Raw genomic sequence first — 24,263 nt, 5'->3', positions numbered from 1 at the left:
AAAGAATCGACATTCAAATTAGACATCGTACAGAAGAATCTTGTTTTGCACTTTGTTTCGTTGTAGTGCGCCGTCCTTCCATTTTGTAAACATAAGCGGTTCCGCCGGTGGCCAAGGGCCGTGCTTGTCACTGCAAGGCCTTCAGTAGTGCTACTTCTGAATCAATCCAAGCTGTGACTGTGGTGTGATATAGTACACGTCCACTAGAGGGTGCCATTGGGCAGGAAATGCCCCTTAGGAAACTTAAGAAATTACTGTCATTAAACTATTCACATTTTTACTATGAACGTGTGGATTCACGATAACCTCATAAAATTGCAATATTTGTTGCTATATTTGCGAGCTTCTGAGCTGTCCAACCGTAATCTATTCTTGAAAATGGATTTAACAGTATCTCTGCAACCAAATCCATTTCTTCTCATCCTTCAGCCATTGTGGGTTGACAAAACTGCTAGCCAATCATAGTTTGCGAAAACTGACGTTTCCAGCGCCTTCCAGCAGGCCTTGAATTGCCAACTCGAAATCTGATTGGTTAAAGCAACAGTTTCATTGACTCTTATTTTATGCTCCAGGGCCTACAGAACTGATGGTGAAGGCGTCCAGGTAGATTTCTGTCCCTGGTAACGAATAATGGCTGAAATGTGATTGGTTAAATGCATAAATACAAAAACGTACATCTGGAAGCAGCACAACAGGGGAAAAAAGCAATGAAAGGAAGCTGAAGGACAATTTGGAATTATTTAAAAAGAATTCATGAGCAAAATATAATTCCCATTCGTCAGTGATTCAGATATTTTTTTAGGCCAGCAGAGAAGGCGTTGCAGGCCCACCACTGGGTTTCACTAATGCGCATGTATGTTCAGGAGGTGTGCGACGGTGAGGTGGAGGTGCTGATGGAACGCATGAAGCAGCTGCAAGAGTGCCGCGATGACGAAGAGGCCAGCCAGGAGGAGATGGCCACGCGATTCGAGCGAGAGAAAACGGAAAGCATGCTGGTGGTGACGGCCGAGGACGAGGAATGGGTGCCCTCCCGCGACATCTCGCGACACTTTGAGGACCCCAGCTATGGTTACAAGGAATTCTCCAGGAGGGGCGAGCACGTGCCCACTTTCAGGGTGCAGGTATGTTCGTCACATCTTGCCGCAATTAATGATAATGTCTCATTTTAACTCATTCACTGCCATTCCTGAATTTATTCGGGAATTGAATATATGAGGTGGAGCGCCATTCCCGAATTTGTTTTGATTTTTTTTGCGTGGGGGCTGCCGATAAAGTGCTGGTCAGACCTCTGGCAATGTTTTTCCCTCCCACGAAGGGGCAGCGTTTCCCTTTTGTTCAGCCGCCCTCATTTCAAGCTCAGATAACTACAGACCCATATAATTTAGGAATTAACTCTTTTTTTCTGATGAAAAAAAGAGAGTCTGACGTTTCTTATGTTGCATTGAATGTTTATGTTGTCCTAAAACTCAATAATCTGCGGGTCCTGGAATTCAAGTGACAATGACAAAAACCCTGGCACTGGAGTGGACACATTTTTGCATGTCTGGCAGTGAATGAGTTAAGACCACGCATGACATATGTGGCTTTTCATATTCAACACGCTGGCATTTTTTTCTATTCCACAAGGGGGCAGCATTTCCATTTTTTTCCATTTTGCGCTCTGTTCCAGCTTCGGCTGTTGTTAAAGCGCTATATAAACTAATATTGCATTGTATTTTTGACAGCCACCCTCATTTGAAGCTCATATAACTCTAGAGCCGTATAACTGATGAATTAACTCTTTTCTTCTGATGAAAGAAGAGAGTAAGGTTTCTAACGCTGTTTTGAATGTTTATGTAGTCCTAAAACTCAATATTCTGTGGTCAAGTGACAATGACAAAAACCCTGGCACTGGAGTGGACACTTTTTGCACATGTCTGGTAGTGAATGAGTTAATGTCTTTTTTTTTTCAGGACTATAGTTGGGAGGACCATGGCTATTCCCTGGTGAACCGTCTCTATCCCGATGTGGGTCAGATGCTGGATGAGAAGTTCCAGATGGCATACAATCTGACATACAACACCATGGCCACGCACAAGGACGTAGACACCAGCATGCTACGCAGGGCCATCTGGAACTACATACACTGCATGTTCGGCATCAGGTAGGCCAGAGTAGCTAACGGAATATAATATGAAACGTGTAATGCGCTGGAGCTTATCAGCAACTTGTGATTGTCAGGTATGATGACTATGATTATGGTGAGATCAACCAACTGTTGGATCGTAGCTTCAAGATTTATATCAAGACTATGGTGTGCAGTCCAGAAAAGACCACCAAGCGAATGTACGAGAGCTTCTGGAGGCAGTTCCAGCACTCTGAGAAGGTAGGCTATATTTTGATCATGAAAAAAAAATGATTTTATTTTTTTATATTGCTGCTCAAGGCTTCTTACCTTCTCTCCCTGCAGGTCCACGTCAATCTGCTTCTTATGGAAGCGCGAATGCAAGCTGAACTTTTATACGCTCTGAGAGCCATCACTCGCTACATGACATGAATGAAGTGCTTCTTCTATTGTTTTTTTTTGTTGTTGTTTTTTTATTAATCATGTGTCATTTTTGGGACATTTCAAGAAACATTTTTGGGGGGGAGCCTAGGAGCTGGATGCAAGATCAGAACAAAAAGCAACGAGTCTGTTATTTAAAAAAATAATAATAAGCATGCAGTGCCAAAAGTGACCACAAGTAGGCAGCACATGGCTTAAATAAGCACTGACAGTATTCCAGTAACACCCCCTATCATTTATTTTCTTATGTTTTATCATCACTGTTTTGCTTTTTCTTTTCTTTTTTTTCCATATCTCATTTCAATCATCATCATTTTGGGGCCCATACGTATGTGCCTGAACTCCCCAGCGCAGTATGCGTAACCACGATGACGATAATGAGACCATGATGCTGCTCCCATTGTTGTATTCAGCAGGGACAGGGAAGAGAGGGGGTCATATTGACCCCCCTGTCTCACCCCCCCCCCCCCAAAAAAAAAATCAAGTTCCCCATCCACTGCATTATTCCCAAATGTCCGTGTAAGCTAAATCAAGTCGTGTGTGTGTGTGTGCAAACTCATAGAACACTGAGCCCTATTTGAGTTGCGTGTGTGATCCCGCGTGCGCGCGCGCGTGCATGCATTAAATATAAAAAACAAAAGAAAAATAGTTTTTAAAATTTCACGTGTCAAAAAAAAATAAGCCGAAGCATATTGAAGGAGACTTCTTGCTTCTGCTGTAGCTGTTCTTTATTTTTGACGTAACTTGTTTAACGTGTCATTGATGACATGGTCATTCTTCTACTTTGTTTAGTGGTTTATGAATTAAGAAAGACTGAAAGAATGAGGGGACGGAGTATGAGGTTGATCCGGGAGGAATGGCTAACACACATACACACATGAACACACACGCACACAAAACACTGCTAAGCTGTCTTCCGCATTATCCCGGCTACCCGGCCGCCCCTATTTGGAAGGCTGTGATTTTTACCAATGAAATAAATACCTCTTCTCTAATCTCCATTCAACATTTTCTCATTGTATTATAAACAACAACAAAAAAACAGCATGTACAGTGGTACCTTGACTTAAGAGTAGAATTCATTCTGTTCACTTCTCAAATTGTGAGTCAGGAGATACTCACAGAAGTGAAGGCACCACCGTATCGCCTAATCGTTTTTAGTGACCATGTGTGCTTTTTATCAGAGTGACTGTTTAAAAAAAAATGCTCTTTCGTGAGCACCCCCCCCCCCGTCTCCCTGGCCGACCACGTTCCCGTTTGCTATATAAAGGGGACAAACGCTGCCTCGCCATCAGGCTGATTTGCGCTTGCAAATGGTTGTAGCTATGCTTATTCAAGCCTAACTTGTGCAAAAAAACAGCTTTTATTTTGATGAAAGTTCAGAGTAAAAACAAAACAAAAATAGCAGTCAACCGTGACGGCTGGGAGGTTTTTGACAAAAAGAATGGTACCTTTGGATATGAGTCGGAAGAAAGTGAGAGATTTTTGTTTTTCAAAACTTCTGACTGATGTCAGTTACTGACACTTTTTTTTTACACAAAATCTATGAAAAAATGGACAAAAATAAAACTATGATAATGAATTGTTGTGTATCCTTTGTAGCGTTCTCTTATTCTAAACATATTTGGTTACATTGAGCATTTTAAAAACATATTTGGTGACATCTCGCTAAATGTCTCACCAGGAATGCACATCAACTTCACGCCGATGGGGCGCACATGCGCTGCCATTGGTGGTGTTGTGCTTCACATCGCGAGTGCTCAATTCAGTTTGAACTATAGAGGAGCTCATCCTGTTTCCCTCTGTTACAATACAATGAGAAACAATCATTTAGGAACAAAAAAAAAAGATATTTTATACTTGAAAGACTCTCTTATTGAGTATCGTGACATCATCACCAGCACAATCACCATATCACCCCAAAATCTATTAAATAAATACATAAAAAAGCCACCTAATACTTTATATCGCGAGTAATGTTTCAATAAGATGTTTTTTTCCCCCTTCAATCCTGATACGTGAAGTGCTGTTCCTTATATGTGTTGATGTTAACAACCATGTGACTTTGAAAATGCTGTTCTGGTTGGTTGGGCTAATTTGTATGCACTGCCTCCTTCCTTCCTCCTTTTATTGTCTGTGTAAATTGAATACTGATGATGATAAAAATAATAAAAGGCTTCGAGAAGCGACAGCAGTGTTTGTTTAGTATGTGCTTTTTATTTGTTGTCGCATTAACTCATTCACAAATTTATTCGGGAATTGAAAATATGATGTAGAGCGCCATTGTCGGATTTGTTCGGATTTAGTTTTTTCATGCTTGGGTACTGATAAAGCGCTGGCCATGGCCTCTGGCTATGTTTTTCTTTTCCACAAAGGGGCAGCATTTTACTTTTTTTCCTTGTTCGCGCTTTGTTCCAGCTTCAGCCGTTCTTCAAGCGCTACATAAACCAATATGTATGTATTGCATTCTATTTTGGACAGGTGCCCTCATTTCAAGCTCATAACTCCAGACCCATATCATTTAGGAATTAACTGCTTTTTTCTGATGAAAGAAGAAAGTCTAGGGTTTATTAATTTTGTTATGTATTTATCTGTTTATTTATGTATTTGTTTGTTTATTTTTATTATTTATCTACTGGTTTATTAATTTTTATTTTTGAATTGTATTTATTATTTTATATTTATTTAATTTTCGGTTACTTATTTATTTACTTACTGGTTTATTTGTGTATTTATTCATTATTTATTTATGTATTTGTTGTATTTATTTATCTACCAGTAATATTTATCTAATTATTTATCTATTTATTTATTTATGTATTGATTCATTTTATTTTATTTAGTTATTAATGTATTTATTTATCAACTGATTTATTTTTTATTATGTATTTCATTCATTGATGTATTTATTTTTCGTTTACTATATTTTTTTTAATTTCGTTTACTATATTTATTTATTGAGTTATCTACCAGTTAATCTATTAGCTGTCTGGCTATTTATTAGGTAGTTAGCTAGCTTTCTGTGTTTTGAGTTACTTCCGGGTTGAGTGAACGCTGGTGCGTGTGGCTGCCGCTGCTCACCCAAAGAAAAACTTATCCTGTGACTGTAAAGTGACCTTGAGAGTTTTGGAAGGCGCTTGGAAATGAACTGCATTATTATTATTTATAACGCTGTATTGAATGTTTATGTAGTCCTAAAACTTAATATTCTGTTGGTCCTGGAATTCAAGTGACAATGACAAAAAACCTGGCAGTGAATGAGTTAATGTTGCTGACAGAAGGAGATTGAAGCAGCTCATCAAACTCGGGCTTGCAAAACCAAAAAGATATAAATGTGCAAAAGTGTTGTAAAGATATATGAGGATGGACTTTAAAGTGCTCTATAAGTCACATGATGATGGGATTTAAAATACATGAAGTAGAGTACATATCTTATATTTGTTCTTCGCTTTTCATTGACCAGCTATGATAAAGTTTCTGTGCAACAGGTCGGAACTCCAACTCCCATAATGCCTTGTGGTATTCCTCATCTTCCATCCACTTGAGGACCTCTTGTTCATCTGAAGGGGGTTGATGAATAACAGTGAGGGGGGGTAATATGATAGTGGCAAAATGCAGCAGCAGTGCATGATGGGAGGTCAAGAAAAATATTTCCATTCTCCCATAATGCATTGCGATAACCCCGACTAACCCAAATAGGATGTGAGGATGTCGAGTAGCGGCTCGCTGTCCTGCGCCTCCACAGGCTTCTCGGGTCCGCCTCCGCTGCTCATGTTCCACAAGGCTTGACATAGTTGAGTCGACAGCTGCCAGTCACCTGCTCCAAGGTCTCTTAGGCAATCTGTCAGCCTGAAATAAGCGCACACATACACGGATTGGCAGATTTTTTTAACTCATTCACTGCCAGACGTGCAAAAAATGTGTACACACTAGTGCCAGGGTTTTTGTCATTGTCACTCGAGTTTTAGGACTACATAAACATTTAATGCAGCGTAAAAAACCTTAGACGTTCTTCTTTCATCAGAAAAAAAAATGTTAATTCCTAAATTATATGGGTCTGGAGTTATATGAGCTTGAAGTGAGGGTGGCTGTCCAAAATACAATGCAATACATACATATTAGTTTATATAGTGCTTTAACAACAGTTGAAGCTGGAACAAAGCGCTAATATGGGGAAAAAAAGGCAATGCTACGCCTGGACGTGGAAAGGGAAAAAAAAAACATTGCCAGAGGCCATGGCCAGCGCTTTATCGGCACCCAAACAAGAAAAACCACAACCAGAACAAATTCGGGAATGGCGTTCTACGTCATATTTTCAAATCACGGATAAATTTGTGAATGGCAGTGAATGATTAAAGGGACCTAAAAATATGTTGCTTATAACATGTTTTACTTACATTTGCTGTAAACAATGACAATATATTAAATTAGTATTATAATTAAATGTTAAATACAATAGAACTGTAGTTAAGCAGCGGCATACCACAAGAGGGAGCCCTACCAAACTTTACAAATATCTCCTTTAGAGTATGAACAAAAAATGGCTTCCCCAGGACCACAAGTGGTCCTACTTCAAATGCTTACTTGTTTGCAGCTCCTTCAAGGGAGAGACTGGCTCTGTTGGAAGGATCCAGCGCCAGGTTGGTCAGAACCCCACAGGCAGAGAAGCAAACGTCCGGGTTCTTGGAGTCCAACAGTGTCACCACAAACCTGTGGACTGAGAAGGTGAGGTCAGCAGTATTGTTTACAGTTAAAATTAGCATATTGAGAGTGTGTGCTGATGATGATTATTATTATTATTATTTTTTTTTTTGGCATTGTAGTGGTACCTTGACGGTGTCATCATGCAGAGATGCTGCACTTAAAGGACAACCGACGTGACTTTTTTGTTTCCAAACTGGCACCAGAAAAAGTTTTATAGCATCTAAAATACCCAAAACACGCACTATGATATTTTTAGTCAAATGCAAAACACCAATAAAAATGACTGAAAACTGAAACTGAAACTGCAAAAAATTGAAACCGGAAGTGGCCAGTTTCGGAAGGTCCCGCCCCCTTGTTCGTGGTGTAACGCCAAGACGTCTTGCCTTGCTCGAGAATCAAAATTAATTCGAATAGTTCTGAAGAGGAAAGCATACATGTTTGCAATCGATTAAAGAATTTATTCCGTGTCATTTTGAGGTATCTGGGTGGAGGGGAAATGTAGCACCAAAAAGAGGCAGAAGATGGCGACAAAGCTCCGTAGAAACCGGCTGATTTGTTCCCTTAGAATGTTTGTCAGCGAATATCAAATAGATGCTCGGTGCAACACACAACGATTCACCATCGCATTATTTATGTATTTTCCTTCTAATATCGCCATCAACACGGATCTACACGAAGTTTTCAGAGCAAACAAAGTACCGCAAAATGCATTGACGTGATACAATGTGTCCTTTCTCGGTCAGGGGCGTTCCTTCAGTGACGTGACGTGAGGACTCGGAACCAACTAAAAAACAAGACTTCCGGAATATTCAGCGCAAGTCTTAAAAAGTAAAATATCGCTATATGCAGTGGAATCTTTGTAAAATACGCTCAGTCGAAGTCATTTGAAGCCATTTTACAAATTATGGACACAACTTGTCCGGAGACGTCGGTTGTCCTTTAAGTCACGTGACTTGGTCATTGATATGTTATTTGAACTTTGCGGACTTTTTTTTTTTTCATTTTTAAAACACTTCAATTTTTTTTAATGCAGAGGGAGTATTGCATTTGTAATCCAAATCGCTTTTAAATCCAACAAATACCGTGTTTTTTTTTTTTTTCAGGTACAACATAATTGAATCCAGCTGGCGAGGTGACGTTATCCAGCTGCTGCTTTCCAGTCGACCTTGCGTTCCATTGCAAACTCCCAAATGAAAACGTTCAGACATAAAACAAGGTTTGCAACTCTAAGAGCAAAGCAACATGTTTCATCTTCATTCGTCTGAGTCAACGCAGGTGAGCAAAAAAAAAAGTTAATGACAATTGAACTGTTTTTTAGACAGTTCAATTGTAAAAAAAAAAATAGCTCAGTGAATGCTCTGTGAAACTATTCACGGTTTGGCTCATCAATAACTGGTCAAATATTAACTCGACCTTTTGCGTTTAACAGCAAAGACAATAAAGTAACTGTATGAAGCCTGTTTAACTCATTCACTGCCATTCACGAATGTATTCGGGAATTGAAAATATGACGTGGAGCCCCATTCACGAATTTATTCCGTTTTTTTTTTCATGCTTGGGTGCTGATAAAGTGCTAGCCACGGCCTCTGGCAATGATTTCCTCTCAAAAGGGGGCTGCATTTCCCTTTTTCCATGTTAGCGCTTTGTTTTAGCTTAAGCTGTTGTTAAAGCGCTATATAAACCAATCTGTATGTATTGCATTGTATTTTGGGCAGCCACCCTCATTTCAAACTCATATAACTACAGACCCATATAATTTAGGAATTACCTCTTTTTCTGATGAAAGAAAAGAGTCTAATGTTTCTTACGCTGCATTGAATGTTTATGTAATCCTAAAATTCAATATTCTGTCGGTTCTGGAATTTGAGTGGCAATGACAAAAACCCTGGCACTGGAGTGGACAAAAACAGTGACTACTCATAAATTTTTCAATGAAAGGTATTGCTGAACGTGTTGATCATGAACCTTTGTTCTGCATGATAAAATCCCGCATATCTTTGGACTGCGACAAGTTCCCGTAGACTCGCGTGGCCTCCAGCATGGCGGCCATGTTGGAGCTGAGCATCAACTTCAGCATCACTTGGGTGAGAGGAAAAAAGATGACTTTACTATATTTTTCATTTTTTTGCATTTTTAGGTCTCCTTCATTCTTTTAAAGTGTGGTGGTTCTTACACCGGGCGATGGCCAGCTGGCTACGTCTGAGCACTGCGCTTTCTTTGTGGTAGAACGTCAGGTTGTTGATGGCGGCTGCCACGTTCACCGTGAGCTCCTCGCTTTCCTCCACCGACCTCAGCTCTGTGACATCACATGGTGAAAGGTGCTCAAGAACATCTTGGTTTAGATTCTCATTTCAAAACATCCGCCCTCCATCACATTTCTCACCCAGCGTCTCCATCAACAGCTGGACGCAAGTGGTGTTGCTAGCCAGTGCGGCGCCAACGTCCTCATGGATGCACATATTAGCCAGCACCCGGACCAGCTTTACCAGCACGTCCTCGGCCTCCCGGCGGCTCGCCATGGGCGTTGGCTCCTCCTCCCTCAGCTGATAGTCGTCGTACAGCCGCAGGAGGGTATCCACGGAGGCCTCGCAGCGGAAGAGCTGCTGGCGCGCCTCGTTGTCCTTGGCTGTCAGGTTGCCCAGCGTGAAGAGGAGACGCACCACCAGGTCCTTTGCGCCGCCACAAACGAAAATAAAGCGTGCGATAAATGTGGCGGAACATGTTTTGATGGAAATTGGGGAGTTCTCTCAACTAAACTTTCTACTATCTTTGTGACTGCTTTATTTTTCCGTATATGAGAGTTGTCCATGTTAAGCGCTTTGTTACAGCTTCAGCTGTTGTTAACGCGCCATATATGTAAATGAAGATGTAAAGACACTTTCATACTTAGAAACATTCGAGTTACGAACAACGGTACGTACGACCATTTTCGTAGTAACATATGTAGTATTCTCTCCAGTTGTACATGTACATATCTTTCTAGAGCATATATTTTATCAAATGTTTATTTTTCTGTACAAACCGATACAGGTTACTTATACAAGCCTCAAACATACATATAAGTCTTATACATTCCATACAAAATATAGCACTGAAGCAACTTACGAACGAATTCACCTTATGAATGACCATTCGGAAACTATCTCGTTCGTAAGTTGGGGAGCGTCTGTATTGTATCAATTATTTGATCAAGTGAAGCGAAATAATTAATATTTTTGTATTGTATTGCATTGTATTTCATTTATAAGCGCCTTTCAAAACTCTCACGGTCACTTTACAGTCACAGGATAGGTTTTTCTGTGGGTGAGCAGCGGCAACCACATGCGCCAGTGTTCACTCAACCCGGAAGTAACTCAAATAGATAGAAAGCTAGCTAGCTAAAAGAGAGGAAATGCAGTGAATCATCACTCCAACATGGTTCATCATTTCCTTTTTTTGTTATTGTTGCTGTTATTATAAATATTTATTATATTTACAATGCATATCTTACTTTTGCCCGATTAACCCTACAAAGGTCAAGAGAATTTGACCTTGTTATTCTCCGATAAACAGCGATGAGCACTTGTCAATATTTCTGTGACGCCACCAGTCTCTATCATTGTTGTAAAAAGGGATATGATGGTATTTTTTTCATCCATTTTCCAGACCGTTTCATTCGCATTAGGGGTGGGGCTGGAGCCTATCCCAGCTGTCTTTGGGCACCGGGGGACACCCTGAATTGGTCGCCAGCAAATCGCAGGGCACACAGAGACAAATAACCATCCACACTCACACCCAGGGAAAATTTAGTGTGTTCAATCTGCCTACCATGCATGTTTTTGGAATGTGGGAGAAAACAGGAGAATCCGCAGAAAACCCACACAGGCCCGGGGAGAACAAAAATACTCCACACAGGGAGGAACTTGAACTCGCGAGCTATGCACTGCGAAGCTGGCGTGCTAACTACTCAACTACTGGGCCGCCATGACAGTTTTTTGTTTCTTATAATTACGGTAGTTATAATTTAGACTTTAAAAACAAAAAAAAATGGGGGAGGGGGGTTAAGTCATTTTTCGTATTGATTTTAGCTTTCAAAAATAATTATGGCGGTATATGCAAAATATAGGAAAATGAGCTCCATCTCCTTTCCTCCATTTAGGTGTCCAATCACAAAAGTGTCCCGGTTGGTCAAATGGTGAGCAGGTACGCCTCTTATGTCCAACCCATCAGCCATCGTGAACGTGCAGCAACACCGGTATCAGAACAGGACAGACCGTCCTCTCAAAATTGTGCCTGTGTGTGTGTGTGTGTGTGTGTGTGTGTGTGTGTGTGTGTGTGTGTGTGTGTGTGTGTGTGTGTGTGTGTGTGTGTGTGTGTGTGTGTGTGTGTGTGTGTGTGTGTGTGTGTGTGTGTGCGTGAGAAAACATTAACACCCTCTCAGCCACGAATGAATGCTTATATAAGAGGGGTGAAGTTGGGGGGTCATTTATGCTATTCTTATTCCTGTTCGTGAATGGATCATGTCTCGACTGGCCTCAACTGAAGCTCACCTTTGTCTGGTTCAGTTTTCCACTCAGCTTTTTTTTTTTGCCTGAGTCATTTTATCTGATCTGGGGATTAATTACATGTCCACACGCACATTACAGAGCGGCGAAAGGCCATCACACACACACACAGATGTAATGTCCCATAAATGTGCTTGGGACACGCCGTTTGTAAACAAGGCGATGTGCAGATTAACAAGCAAGCTCATTTGTGGTCGCTAAACCCTCGGAGGACACCCACTGACTCACCTGTTTTTGGTGGTGTTTGCTCAAGTGTTCTAAAAATAGTTGGTAGCAGTCGGGGGTTTGCGCCAGAGCGAGGCAGCAATCCCCGTACGAGGAGAGTTTACTAAGGAGAAGAAAAACAAGTTCTTGACTCAAACCTCGGCCTCATTCAATGAAAAAGCCTTCCCCCCCCCTCCCCCAACCTGTAGATTCTTGAAACATTGGTGCACACGTCTTGGTCCTGGTGATAGCGTTGTAGTACCAAGCAGAGATCTGACATCAGGGAGTGGGAGACAAAGAAGGGACGGGCCTTGGTGTGGTCGGCCAGATTTCTCAGGGTGGCGGTTAACTGCCAGAGGTCAAAGGTCAAGAGATGGGAAAGATTCAAGCTTAGGTAAGACATTTGTTCTGATTTTTTTTTTTTGGTCGTGGACTCATTCACTGCCATTCACAAATTTATTTGGGAATTGAAAATATGACAGAGCGCCATTCCCGGATTTGTTCGGGTTTTATTTTTTATTTATGCTTGGGTGACGAAAAAGCGCTGGCCATGGCCTCTAGGAATGTTTTCCCTCCCACGAGGGGGCAGCATTTATAAACCAATATGTATGTTTTGCATTGTATTTGGGACAGCTGCCCTCATTTCAAGCTCATATAACTCCAGACCCATATAATTTAGGAATTAACTGTTTTTCTGATGAAAGAAAAGAGTCTAATGTTTCTTACGCTGCATTGAATGTTTATGTAATCCTAAAATTCAATATTCTGTGGGTCCTGGAATTTGGGTGACAATGACAAAAACCCTGGCACTGGGGTGGACACATTTTTGCACATGTCTGGCAGTGAATGAGTTAAAGGACAACTGACACAATTTTTTTTTTGTTTCCTGACATCAGAAAAACATTTTTAGCATCTAAAATACCCAAAACACGCAGGCCGATATTTTTAGTCAAATGCAAAACACCAATAAAGATGACTTAAAGTGTCCAAAATCTGCCACAAATCAGCTCAAAACTGATTTTCAGAAAGTCCCGCCCCCATAGTCCTAAAACTCAATATTCTGTGCGTCCTGGAATTCAAGTGAAAAGGACAAAAACCCTAGCACTGGAGTGGGCACATTTGTACACATCATCTGGCAGTGAATGAGTTAAAAGTAAGCCCTTCCACTTAACTTCATTAAAATGACAAGGAAAGACGATACCTGGACGAGAATGTGTCCAGCAATGGTCATGTGGTCACCATCCACCCTGCAGAGCTTCCGGATGAAGTTATGAGCAATACTGATGTAATCTTTTTCCAATAGAAGATGGACAATGGCAACGTTTCCTGAGAGAAGTTTCAGCGTGCCGGCGCTGTAAAATAGCGCTTCGCCGCACATCGTCGGATCTTCGCGTAACAGCATCGCAAGCAGTAAGTCTAGACAGAAGTCGTAAAACACCGCATCTTTGCTTAAAATCCACAAAGTACGGCAGCTTTGGACATTTTGTGATCCTGAGAAAGAAGTTTGTTCACCTAGGACCGAGTTATTCTGGAAGAGGACGTCATTGGCTTCACTGCGACTGACCTGGAAGATAAGCTTGCAGATGTTGAGCAGGTTGCTACCGCTGACGTGTAACTGAGGGGAGAAAAAAAATCAGAAACGATGAGGTCAGAGGTCACTTTTTTTAAAACTCATTCGCTGCCATTTATGAATTTATTCGGGAATTGAAAAGTGTGACGTGTAGCGCCATTCCCGAATTTGTTCGGGATTTAGTTTTTCTTGCGGGGGTGCTGATAAAGCACTGGTCAGACATCTGGTAATGTTTTTTTTTCATTTCCACGAGGGGGCAGAATTTGCCTTTTGTCCATGTTAGCGCTTTGTTACAGCTTCAGCTGTTAAAGAGCTACACAAATCAGTTTTGTATTGTATATTGTACAGCCGCCCCCATTTCAAGCTCAGATAACTCCAAACTCATATAACTTATGAATTAACTCTTTTTTTCTGATGAAAGAACATAATCTAAGATTTTGTCCACTTCATTGAATGTTTATGCAGTCCTAAAACTCAATATTCTGTGGGTTCTGCAATTTGAGTGAGAATGACAAAAACCTTGGCATTTTTTGCACATCATCTGGCAGTGAATGAGTTAACAATCGATCTACGGAACACTCACGGCGAGACACATCTCGGAGACATGCATGTGGAGGCGCGGGGAGTTGAGGTCGATGAGTTGGAAGAGCGTTCTCAGTATATTGGAGCGCCTTTTACAGCGCTGAGGGCCCAACATGGCCGCCTCCTCCAAGGCGTCGTGGAGAGCAACACACAAGTCACATACATGGTCCAGTGAGGCCTCGCAGCTGTCTGGAGAATTGTCAGGGATGGGGTGGTGTGTGTGTGTGTGTGTGGGGGGGGGGGGGGGGGGGGGGGGATAAAATTAAAAGACAACCGACGTCTCCGGACAAGTTGTATCCATAATTTGTAAAATGGCTTCTAATGACTTCTACTGAGCGTATTTTACAAAGATTCCACCGCATATAGCTATATTTTACGTTTTAAGACTTGTGCTGAATATTCCGGAAGTCTTGTTTTTGAGTTGGTGACGAGTCCTCACGTCACATCACTGAAGGAACGCCCCTGACTGAAAAAAAGGACACATTGTCGCAGTCCTTCCATCACGTCAACGCTTGTTTGGTCTGAAAACCTCGTGTTGCGCCAGAAGAGGGCGTCGAAGCTCCATATAAGGAATTTATCAGCCTGTGGAAACGCAATACACTGTCATGTCTACAAGAGGTCACCATTTTCTTCTGCCTCTTTTTGGGTGAGACATTTACCCCCAATGTTGGCTCAAAATGGCACAGAATAAATTCTTTAATCGATTGCAAACATGTATGCTTTCCTCTTCAGAACTATTTGAATCATATTCATAACTGGATGTGTAACAAGAAAGCATATTCTCCGAATCTGAAGCTGTTGTTTTGATTCTCCAGCAATGCAAGACGTCTTGGCGTGATATCACAAACTGGGGGCGGGACTTTCTGCAAATGTCCAATTCGCGGCTCAATTTTTTGCAGCTTTTGGACACTTTAAGTCATTTTTATTGGTGTTTTGCATTTGCATAAAAATATCATACTGTGTGTTTTCGGTATTTTAGATGCTATAAAACGTTTTTCTGATGTCAGGAAACAAAAAAGTGACTTCGGTTGTCCTTTAAGGGTCGCGGTATCTGCTACTACTCTTGTCATGAAAATGTGTCCTTTTTTTGTTGTTATTGTTGGTTTCGGAATGTGTTTATGGGATTCCTTGTTCATTCATCCAGACTTAGCTTCTTCAATTTCCTTTTTTTCCCCTTCCTATTTGTATGTTCCAGCACTCCGAATGCTCGGTGGAACCATGTGGAACGGACATCTGGTCTGGGAGATTAGACTGCCGATTATCGGCGGCGATATCGTTTGTGTCTGTGTGGTGCACCATCGGGTCATCTGGATTACATGGCACGCTCCAAAAGCAGTGAGTAAGCATCTACAAGTGGAATGTTGTTAACAAATCTGACGAATTAGAATAAATATAATTTTTAAAAAGAGGTTGAAAAAGTAGGTATAATTATAATAATAATAATAGTAATAATACATTACTAACTCATTCACTGCCATTCCTGAATTTATCCCCCCCACTTGCACCTCATATTATCGATAGTATGTGGAACTGTCGTGGCTTGGAATTGAAGCGGATTGACATGGGACAGGAGATGTGAGACAATCTCTTTTCATCAATGGATGCTACAGCTTCGTGTTTGCTTTCAAAACTTAGCTTATAGCAGACGTGCACATTTCACCATGACGTCTCAGATCCACTGGTGAAAAGGATGCTTTGATCCTCTCCTCTTTAATTTAGAACTATTTCATGTGACAAAGAGGGTGCAGAAAGTGCTTAGGATTGAATGTTGTCTGTGTCTTTTGTGTCAAATCTTTTGTCACTGTATTTTTTTTTTTTTTTTTACTTCTAGATGGCGCCTCAACAATGGCTGTCTTTACAGCAGCTCCCATATTTTGTTTATCTACTTTTCCGTTCCTCTTGCTTTCATCACTTTGCTGCTGTACAATGTAAAATTCTCTACTGCGAGACTAATAAAGGCTAATCTACTGTTATATAATAAAATCTAATCTAATCTGATCTAATCTATTACTCCAGACCCATATAATTCAGGAATTAACTTTTTTTCTGATGAAAGAAGAGTCTAAGGTTTCTGACGCTGCATTGAATGGTTATGTAGTCCTAAAACTCAATATTCTGTGGGTTCTGGAATTTAAAGGATAACCGACGTCTCCGGACAAGTTTTGTCCATAATTTGTAAAATGGCTTCAAATGACTTCTACTGAGCGTATTTTACAAAGATTCCACCGCATATAGCTATATTTTATGTTTTAAGACTCGCGCTGAATATTCAGGAAGTCTTGTTTTTGAGTTTGTGACGAGTACGTACGTGACGTCACTAAAGGAACGCCCCCTGACCGAAAAAAAGACACATTGTAGCAGTCCTTCCATCACATCAATGTATTTTGCTGTATTGTTTGGCCTGAAAATCTTGTGTTGCACCCAAAAGCCGCCAGAAGAGGGTGTCCAAGCTCCATATAAGGAATTTATCAGCCTGTGGAAACGGAGGTGGCCACAGGAGGTCGCCATTTTGTGCCTCTTTTCTGGTGATCATTTCTCCCCAATGTTGCCTCAAAATGGCACAAATAAATTCTTTAATCAATTGCAAACATGTATGCTTTCCTCTTCAGAACTATTTGAATCATATTCATAACTGGAGGTGTAACAAGAAAGCATATTCTCCGAATCTGAAGCCATTGTTTTGATTCTCAAGCAATGCGAGACGTCTTGGCGTGACGTCACAAACTGGGGGCGGGACTTTCTGAAAATGCCCAATTCGCAGCTCAATTTTTTTGCAGATTTTGGACACTTTAAGTCATTTTTATTGGTGTTTTGCATTTGAATAAAAATATCATACTGCGTGTTTTGGGTATTTTAGATGCTATAAAACGTTTTTTCTGATGTGAGTTAAGAAACAAAAAAAGTGACGTCGGTTGTCCTTTAAGTGAAAATGACAAAAACCCTGGCACTGGAGTAGACACATTTTTGCACATTGTATGGCAGTGAATGAGTTAATCTCAAGTACGCTTCAAAGTTGATTGCAAGCTGAGAAAATGTCTTCCTCCTCACTGCCCTGTCAGCCCTTCGCGGTGCAGACGATTCCGATCTGTTTCCAACTCGCTTTTGAGAAACTACTTGGACAATGACCAGATGTCGCTCCGAAACGTCTGGGCCCTGTTCCGTGCCGCCATCAGGGACCCGCGCCCGCACATACGTCACACTTTGTCCTCTACTGATCGGTGCACTTGAGGACAAATCTGTCCCATAAATAAAACATTAGCCGTGAAATAACATCCTCCCTTTTCTTGGAAACTAAACAGAGCGGCACAATCGCACAATTCCAAACTGGTTGCAGAGGAAAGAGAAAGGGTGGAGCTTGTTCCTTGCTTTTGAAGTAAAGTACAATGATAAGTGTTCTCTGCATTGAAACTAAGGATTGGGGTACTTATTTAATGCTTCAATTTTGCACGCATTAATTCACAAGGTGTCGGGCAGACTGAATATTTAATATTTGAACTTTTTAAATTAAATTTGTACAGTGTTGAAGTATTTTAAATGCGGTTGTGTCGCGTTTTGGTTTGCGACCAACGGGTGGCACTGTCGAGCCCGGCCAGCAGCTGCACAGGTGTTGGTCATTTTAATCAGTAGCAGTTAAAAGGACTCCCGGCATGACCATTCAGGGTTGGGTCATTGTTTCGCCCTGTCAGGTTAGTTTTGTCTTGTCGTGTTTTACTCATGGGTTTGTTTACTACTTTGGACTTTTTTGCTCTGGTGACTATTTTGTTTGAGATTTTTGTTCCGGCTGACTTTATGTAATACAATGTGTCAAATAAACCCTCCTAGCTGATTTTTGGGGGTCCACCACCACCCCCACATTGCTAAATGTGACAGGTTGAAGTCGAGAATGGCAGACTGCATCATGCTGAGTGGATTTTTTTTGTGACCTTATTTTTGTTTTCCTTTATCTTGATATAACTTTGCTGCTAAAGCCCCAAGTCATGTCATCGCATTTGCCATTCATAGCATTTCCTTTCTGTGTCACTCTTACCACCGTCTGCCGCATCTCTTAGCTGCCTGAGAAGAGGCGCTATGGTATCCCACCGCCAGTCTGCACCTGCGTTTGTGTTATTCTTTCCACTCCCGCCCAAATCTGATGAGAAGAGAGATGCGGAGAGCACAGAGGTGTAAATGAGCCCAGGCGCAAAACGTTTCTACTCGGTTCACAAATTCACTATCCCAAAAATAAAGCGGCGGGAAGATTGATGGAGCCAGCGAAAGGTCACCATTGGCTGTGAAGCTCCCATGGATGCTTTTTATAATTTGAATTAGGTTGTGTATGCCTAGAGGTAGAGTTTTGCACATTGCTCTGAAGGGCAATTTGACAATTATGACAGCGATAACGGATTAAAGACGCCATTAGTGCTGATGCTGTAACAGTCAAGTGTAATTGACTGTTTCATTGATGCCATGTCTACGAACCTGTTCTCTGCTGCGCTCTGACCTCGTCGTTTCCGATTCTGGCATCGATGCTGGACTGGGATAGTCGGCTGTTTGGCACAACAGGGGAAAAGAATCATGCATTAGGCACTGGGACATTCAGAACAATAAAAAATGCTCAATTTGAACACCGTTTTTTTGCTACTGAATACTACCACTTGGTGTCCCCCTTGCACCAAAATTGCTTTCCCCAACATGCACTCGAATGACTTGGAGCTTGAGGGGATTGCGTGAGTGGTTTTTTTTCTCAGCCTGACCTCCGTGTGCGTGAATGTTTTATGTCTACACGCCTGCATGCATCAGAGACCTCAATCTCCAACAGACAGGAAGTAAGACCTGAACTCTGCCAAGGCTGTTTGTGTTTTCTCATGCCGAAGGGCCGCCTGCAGTTTTTGCAGGAAATAACATAACGGATGATGCTCAATATATCCCATAAATACTTGTATTATTATTATATAAAACACATCCATGCGGATGATGACTACTTGTGTCATTGTACACGCATTTGGCATGTTCACAAAGCGCATGTTAGGAGCCAACGGTCTGTGATAGGATTACAGGTTCCATCAGCGGGGGCCTCTTTGTGTGATACGGCCATTCTAGGAGACATGACCTCATCTCCGTCTTGGAGCCCGGCAACAGCGTGCAGAAGCTATATGACGCATGAAGCGTCAAATGGGCATTCAAATCGAATAAGAGAGCCATTTGGAGCCATAAAAAATGACATCTTATTGGATGTTTTCTATCTGCGTCGATTAGTGCCTCGCCCAAGAGTGTTTAGCGCAAAACTTTGCAAACTTGACAATGCAAAGAAGCAGATTCACATGTGATTCCTCCCAGCCTATCATCCGTCCGGCCCTTCCTTATATGTGCTTATCCCGTTCAGGGTCACCGCAGCGTGGGATGAAGCTTATCCGAGCTGGCGCGACACCTTGCAAAAAGCTGGGAAATTTCAAGACTGTCCTGGTCGTTAACTCATTCACTGCCAGGCATGTGCAAAAAGGTGTCCAGTCCAGTGCCAGGGTTTTTGTCATTGTCACTCAAATTCCAGGACCCATAGAATATTGATTTTTAGGACTACATAAACATTCAATGCAGCGTAAGAAACCTTAGACGTGGGGTGTCAAACTCATTTTTTTGCTGCTGGCCGCATTGTAGTTGCAGTTTCCTCTCAAGAATTTGGGGAAATCTTTAGAATATTTCATCTCCTCCACATATTACATACAGAATGCTCAACAAATTAATGAATAACTCGTTTTCAAATTTGAACTCAAGAATAATGACTATTATTGTGGTTTAGATACGACAAATTGAAATTTTGCTTCGGACTTCAGCAAGAATCACATAACTTAACATGTTTGATTTGTTTTTGCGGGCCGAATAAAATGATGTGGTGGGCCAGATTTGGCCCCCGGGGCCTTGACTTTGATACCTGTGCCTTAGACTCTCTTCTTTCATAAAAAAAAAGTTATTTCCAAAATTATACGGGTCTGGAGTTATATGTGCTTGAAATGAGGGCAGCTGTCCAAAATACAATGCAATATTCATTTATTATGCGCTTTGTATCCATTGACTGTAAAGTGACCTTGAGAATTTTGAAAGGTGTTTACAAATGAAATGTATTATTATTAACAACAGCCGAAGCTGGAACAAAGCTCAAACATGGAAAAAAGGGCAATGCTGCCCCTTATGGAAGGAAAAGGCTTTGGACAGCGCTTTATCTGCACCCAAGCAAGAAAAAACAAAACCTGAACAAATTCGGGAATGCCGCTCTACGCCATATTTTAAATTCCCGAATTAATTTGTAAATGGCAGTGAATTAGTTAAATAAATGGTAAATACAGTAAAGTCTCGTTATATCGATAGTACTGCTTATTACGATACTATTTCTATGAACGCAAGGAGAAAATTTACATGCCGCAGGATCGGATATATCGATAGTCCGGTTATATCGATATTTTTTCCGAGAATATCGATATAACGAGACTTTACTGTATATAGATATAACGGGCAAAATCGGCGATAAAGGCCAGATGTGTGTAACTCGAGCGACTAAATAATCTATAAATGATCATTTCTTTCTGTCTATTCTGTAAAGGGTTGCTGTACCCTTTTTGGTCTACGCCTCAGGCGACGATCCGAGATTTGATGCGAAACGTGTTTTATTGTTAGTACTCCCACACGGGTCCCAATCAATATGTGAATGGATTGGAACAGAGCAGAGTTATGTCCCCCTTCGTCCTCTCGCCTTCTCGTAATAGCCGCCCGTAAATCTTGTCTTCACCATGGGGATGACAAGTTGATGGTAGGAAGTACCTTTCCGTTTGACTTCTACGCGGCATACAGAAGTGAGATGCGGCAAATGCCTCCTTGTGGTCTCCAGAGACAAAAGCTTTGGCATGTAGTGGTTTTTTCGCCGTGTCTTGATGTGATCGTTCTTGCGACGCTACACACAGAAAAAAAAGGCGTCTATGGTTTGCTGAAAGCAACTTTTTGTCCGGACGCAGAAAATGTAAATTGGGGTCAGAGATGTTCCTTACCATCTGCGTGCGCAGCTAACGGAGGCAATGTGGTGAGAGGTGTCGCCCTTAAGAGACGCGCCCGTGTTCGCACCAACGCCCTTCTCGTGTCCAACGGGTCGGCGGGAGGCTTGGGAGATGACTTTGTAATGTCATCATTGCAGTGAAATGCATTCTTGGTCTTCTGGAATGGAAACAACAATGTCAGGATTTCTTTTTAGCAAAGGTTGAAGGTTCAATTTTTTTTTTGGGTGGCAGAAATTGAAGATTGTTTAAAAATTCTGAGAACAGAAGCCATTGATTTTTGATCGGATCAAGTGGCAGCGCCTTGAGGTTGCGGGATGGTCACAATGAGACACTATGAAGGACACTTCTCGTTGCATTATTCAACTCGGTGACGAGGTGAGCGGTTCACTTACATGTTCCAACGGAGATAGGCGAGCCCCTGAACTTGGTCTGGAATCTCCGATGTCAAAATTGGTTGCGTTAAGACTGCCATGCGAAATAAAAGTGTAAATCTGTTTTATATGGCAGATTTGGTGACACAAAAATAAGTGGAAGATATACCTGAAGGTGGAAGGTGGTCTACTGCCATGGTCTGCACAAACGGAGCTTCTTGCAAACAACTGCCTGTTTGCATCTCTTGGAGTATAAGGTCTCTGTGTTGTCTGAGCTCGGAGAATCCTTCTCGCTTCCCCCACTATCTCTGCACTCGTCTTCAACGAGGGGTGCCTTCTCGGCAAAAAAGGCCCACACAACTCGTATTTCCTCTCCGTGGAGCCCATTTGGCCGACGTGACCTCTGCTCACCTGATGAATTAGCTCCGTTTTGTCTTCATGATTAAACCCCGTTTATATTTACGTTTCTAACATGGCTTGCTTAAGGGAGAGAGGTTGGTTTTATGGTGGAACGGAGGACGGCGAGCGAACGAGGAGTCCCGCGGTGCTGCGTCTCCATGGCGACCGGATGTTGCTGTGGTAGCGAGCATAACAAACGGGGAGAGACGGCCGATTGTGTGGTTTTTATGATATAATATAAACACAATGTTTGGAGGATATTAAATACTTACCGTCCATGTCGAGGACATTTGTTTCAGCACTTTAAAAAACATAGTCTTCCAATAACCATAACATCGTACATGCCTACAAAAATATGACGCTCTCAAAGTTCATGGAGTAAAATCTATTTTTATACGCACGAGCTTCACGTTGGTTTGCATGCAATGTCATTTTAGTAAAATCCGAGGAGAATCCAAACAAAATATTCCGCTGTGAACCTGCAATTTGGCTTCAACTGTTGTGCAAAATCGTCATCATTATTCGACGCTGTCATGACGTCATCACGCGACACGAGTCGTGTCAGCTCCAGCTGTCGAATTCCAGGTAAAAGTGGTATTGAAATTGCATCGTCTAGTTTCACTTATGTGAACGGGAAATGAAAGACGGTGCAGCGACGAGATATGAAAATATATGCCTTTGTTAAAGGCTCAAGTTTGGCAGAGATTTAATTGAATTAAGATCTGTCCAACCTGCATTTTGCTGACAGCTGTTGATTACGCGATCTGAGTTTGGCATGCTACATGCAAAAGTACTGACCAAGAAATGCCAATTTGGCCTCATTGTGTCCATCACATAAAATTCATGCGTGGACACAAAAATATATCAGCATTATTTTAATCAGTTGCATGAATTGACATGACCAAAAATGTTTTCAAAATGTGCCGCAGTCCAAACCCAGTACACTAACTGAACAGTATTTTAAGTTAGACAGAAAGACATAATAATGCATTTATTTGTTGATTTGACGTAGTTTGTACACTTTAAAGCAAATTGAGTGCGGGACCAATATTGGAGAAAAAAATACAATACTGCAGCTAGACTTAGACGCCGTCCCGAGATGTCTAAACGGCATATTTAAACAAAAATCTGACAGTCTGCGGCTGGATGGATGCATGGCTTGAGGAGAAGAACTGTCGCGGCTTGGAATTGAAGCGGATTTACATGGGACAGGAAATGTGAGACAATCTCTTTTCGTCAATGGATGCTACAGCTTCGTGTTTGCTTTCAACATTTAGCTTGTAGCAGAAGTGCAAATGTCACCATCACATCCCTGATCCACTGGTGAAAAGGACTCTTTGATCCTCTCCTCTTTCATCTAGAACTGTCTTTTGTGTCGTGTCACATTATTTGTTATATACTTTTTTTGTTGTTTAGAGTTCAAGATGGCGGCGCCAGAGTCACTGCCTTGACATCAGCTCCTGTATTTTGTATTTTGACTTCTTCCTTTCCTCTTACTTTCATCACTTTGCTGCTGTGAAATGATCATTTCTCCACTGCGAGACAAAAAAATGTTAATCCCATCCAATCTAGTCCAATAACAAAGGTGTGTGTCAGATTTTAAAAGCCTTTGCGTGCCCAGCAACAATATTCACGAACTGAAATGAAAACTCCTTTTTTTATTTTCTCTCCTGCTGGGGATAAATGTTGAGCCTTCATTTGCAGAGAGCTGTTCATTTCCCTAAATAAATAACACACCCAATCATCAAGTCTGAGCCAACCGATACATACAAATCCTAAAATGGCACACCTTCCAGAAGTTCATCAGCAAATAACACATTTGTGTATGTATCATGTCTGTGAACCAAGAATGACCTTTTAAAAAAACAAAACAAAAATTTGCTTTCTCTGAAAACCCCGAGGCCTTCAAGCCAAAGAATCTGTGGAAATAGATGTTTTTTTTTCTTCCCAGTGCATTATACAAACTCCAACACGCAGAAGCAGCTCATCACGCGGTTATTTTACATGTCACCTTCTGACACACGCCAGCATTTCTCACTTCCCCCGCACACGCTGTATTTTTGTCATTTTGTCACACTTCACCCCTGTCGCATCCTTGCACGTCGCCACTCCTGATGAAAGCAATGTTCCGACATGAAGGGGGAGATTGGCGAGCATGGGAAACATACTCCCGTGGAGCAAAATGTGTCATTTTGTCTGCCGTGAACATGGCGCGCAATCGGCACGCTCCACTGCGCTCCGTTACAGTTAGCCGATACTCTGATGACATCATCCCACTGCAGCAATCTAGCGCGCGCGTGCACGCCACTCGTAGCTCAAACA

General features: G+C 41.6%; 2 protein-coding genes across 4 annotated transcripts in view; one reads left to right on the top strand and one right to left on the bottom strand.

Annotated features, from left to right (window-relative positions):
- The window catches only part of sesn1 (sestrin 1), a 44,731-nt gene extending 40,604 nt beyond the window's left edge, over positions 1-4,127 (top strand). For both annotated transcript variants that reach the window (XM_089021354.1, XM_089021355.1), the window contains 4 exons: positions 864-1,121; positions 1,953-2,143; positions 2,221-2,365; positions 2,450-4,127. In XM_089021354.1, the coding sequence (XP_088877480.1) occupies positions 864-1,121; positions 1,953-2,143; positions 2,221-2,365; positions 2,450-2,536 (681 nt within the window). In that variant the 3' untranslated portion in view covers positions 2,537-4,127. The remainder of the gene's footprint in view (positions 1-863; positions 1,122-1,952; positions 2,144-2,220; positions 2,366-2,449) is intronic.
- Positions 4,128-4,546: 419 nt separating this feature from the next.
- Positions 4,547-22,564, bottom strand: armc2 (armadillo repeat containing 2). 2 transcript variants are annotated; one of them, XM_089021353.1, is made up of 18 exons: positions 22,214-22,564; positions 21,712-22,116; positions 21,564-21,636; positions 21,166-21,325; positions 20,942-21,071; positions 18,608-18,675; positions 18,177-18,278; positions 14,151-14,338; positions 13,510-13,612; positions 13,199-13,413; positions 12,201-12,346; positions 12,022-12,121; positions 9,633-9,918; positions 9,423-9,545; positions 9,215-9,328; positions 7,130-7,262; positions 6,237-6,394; positions 4,547-6,105 (listed from the first exon to the last, which is right to left on the bottom strand). In XM_089021353.1, exons 2-18 carry the CDS (start codon positions 21,927-21,929, stop codon positions 5,978-5,980), a joined length of 2,445 nt encoding a protein of 814 aa, XP_088877479.1. In that variant the 5' UTR covers positions 21,930-22,116; positions 22,214-22,564; the 3' UTR covers positions 4,547-5,977. The 2 variants fall into 2 exon arrangements, with proteins under 2 accessions (XP_088877479.1, XP_088877478.1); XM_089021352.1 differs by having other exon boundaries at positions 21,166-21,328; positions 22,214-22,563.
- Positions 22,565-24,263: the final 1,699 nt, after the last annotated feature.

The sequence above is a fragment of the Hippocampus bargibanti genome, linkage group LG19 (genome assembly GCF_051943395.1).
Source record: "Hippocampus bargibanti isolate YZ-2025 linkage group LG19, ASM5194339v1, whole genome shotgun sequence".
Lineage (NCBI taxonomy): Eukaryota > Metazoa > Chordata > Actinopteri > Syngnathiformes > Syngnathidae > Hippocampus > Hippocampus bargibanti.
Note: the sequence above shows the minus strand (reverse complement) of the source record. Positions and strands in the feature narration are given on the sequence as shown.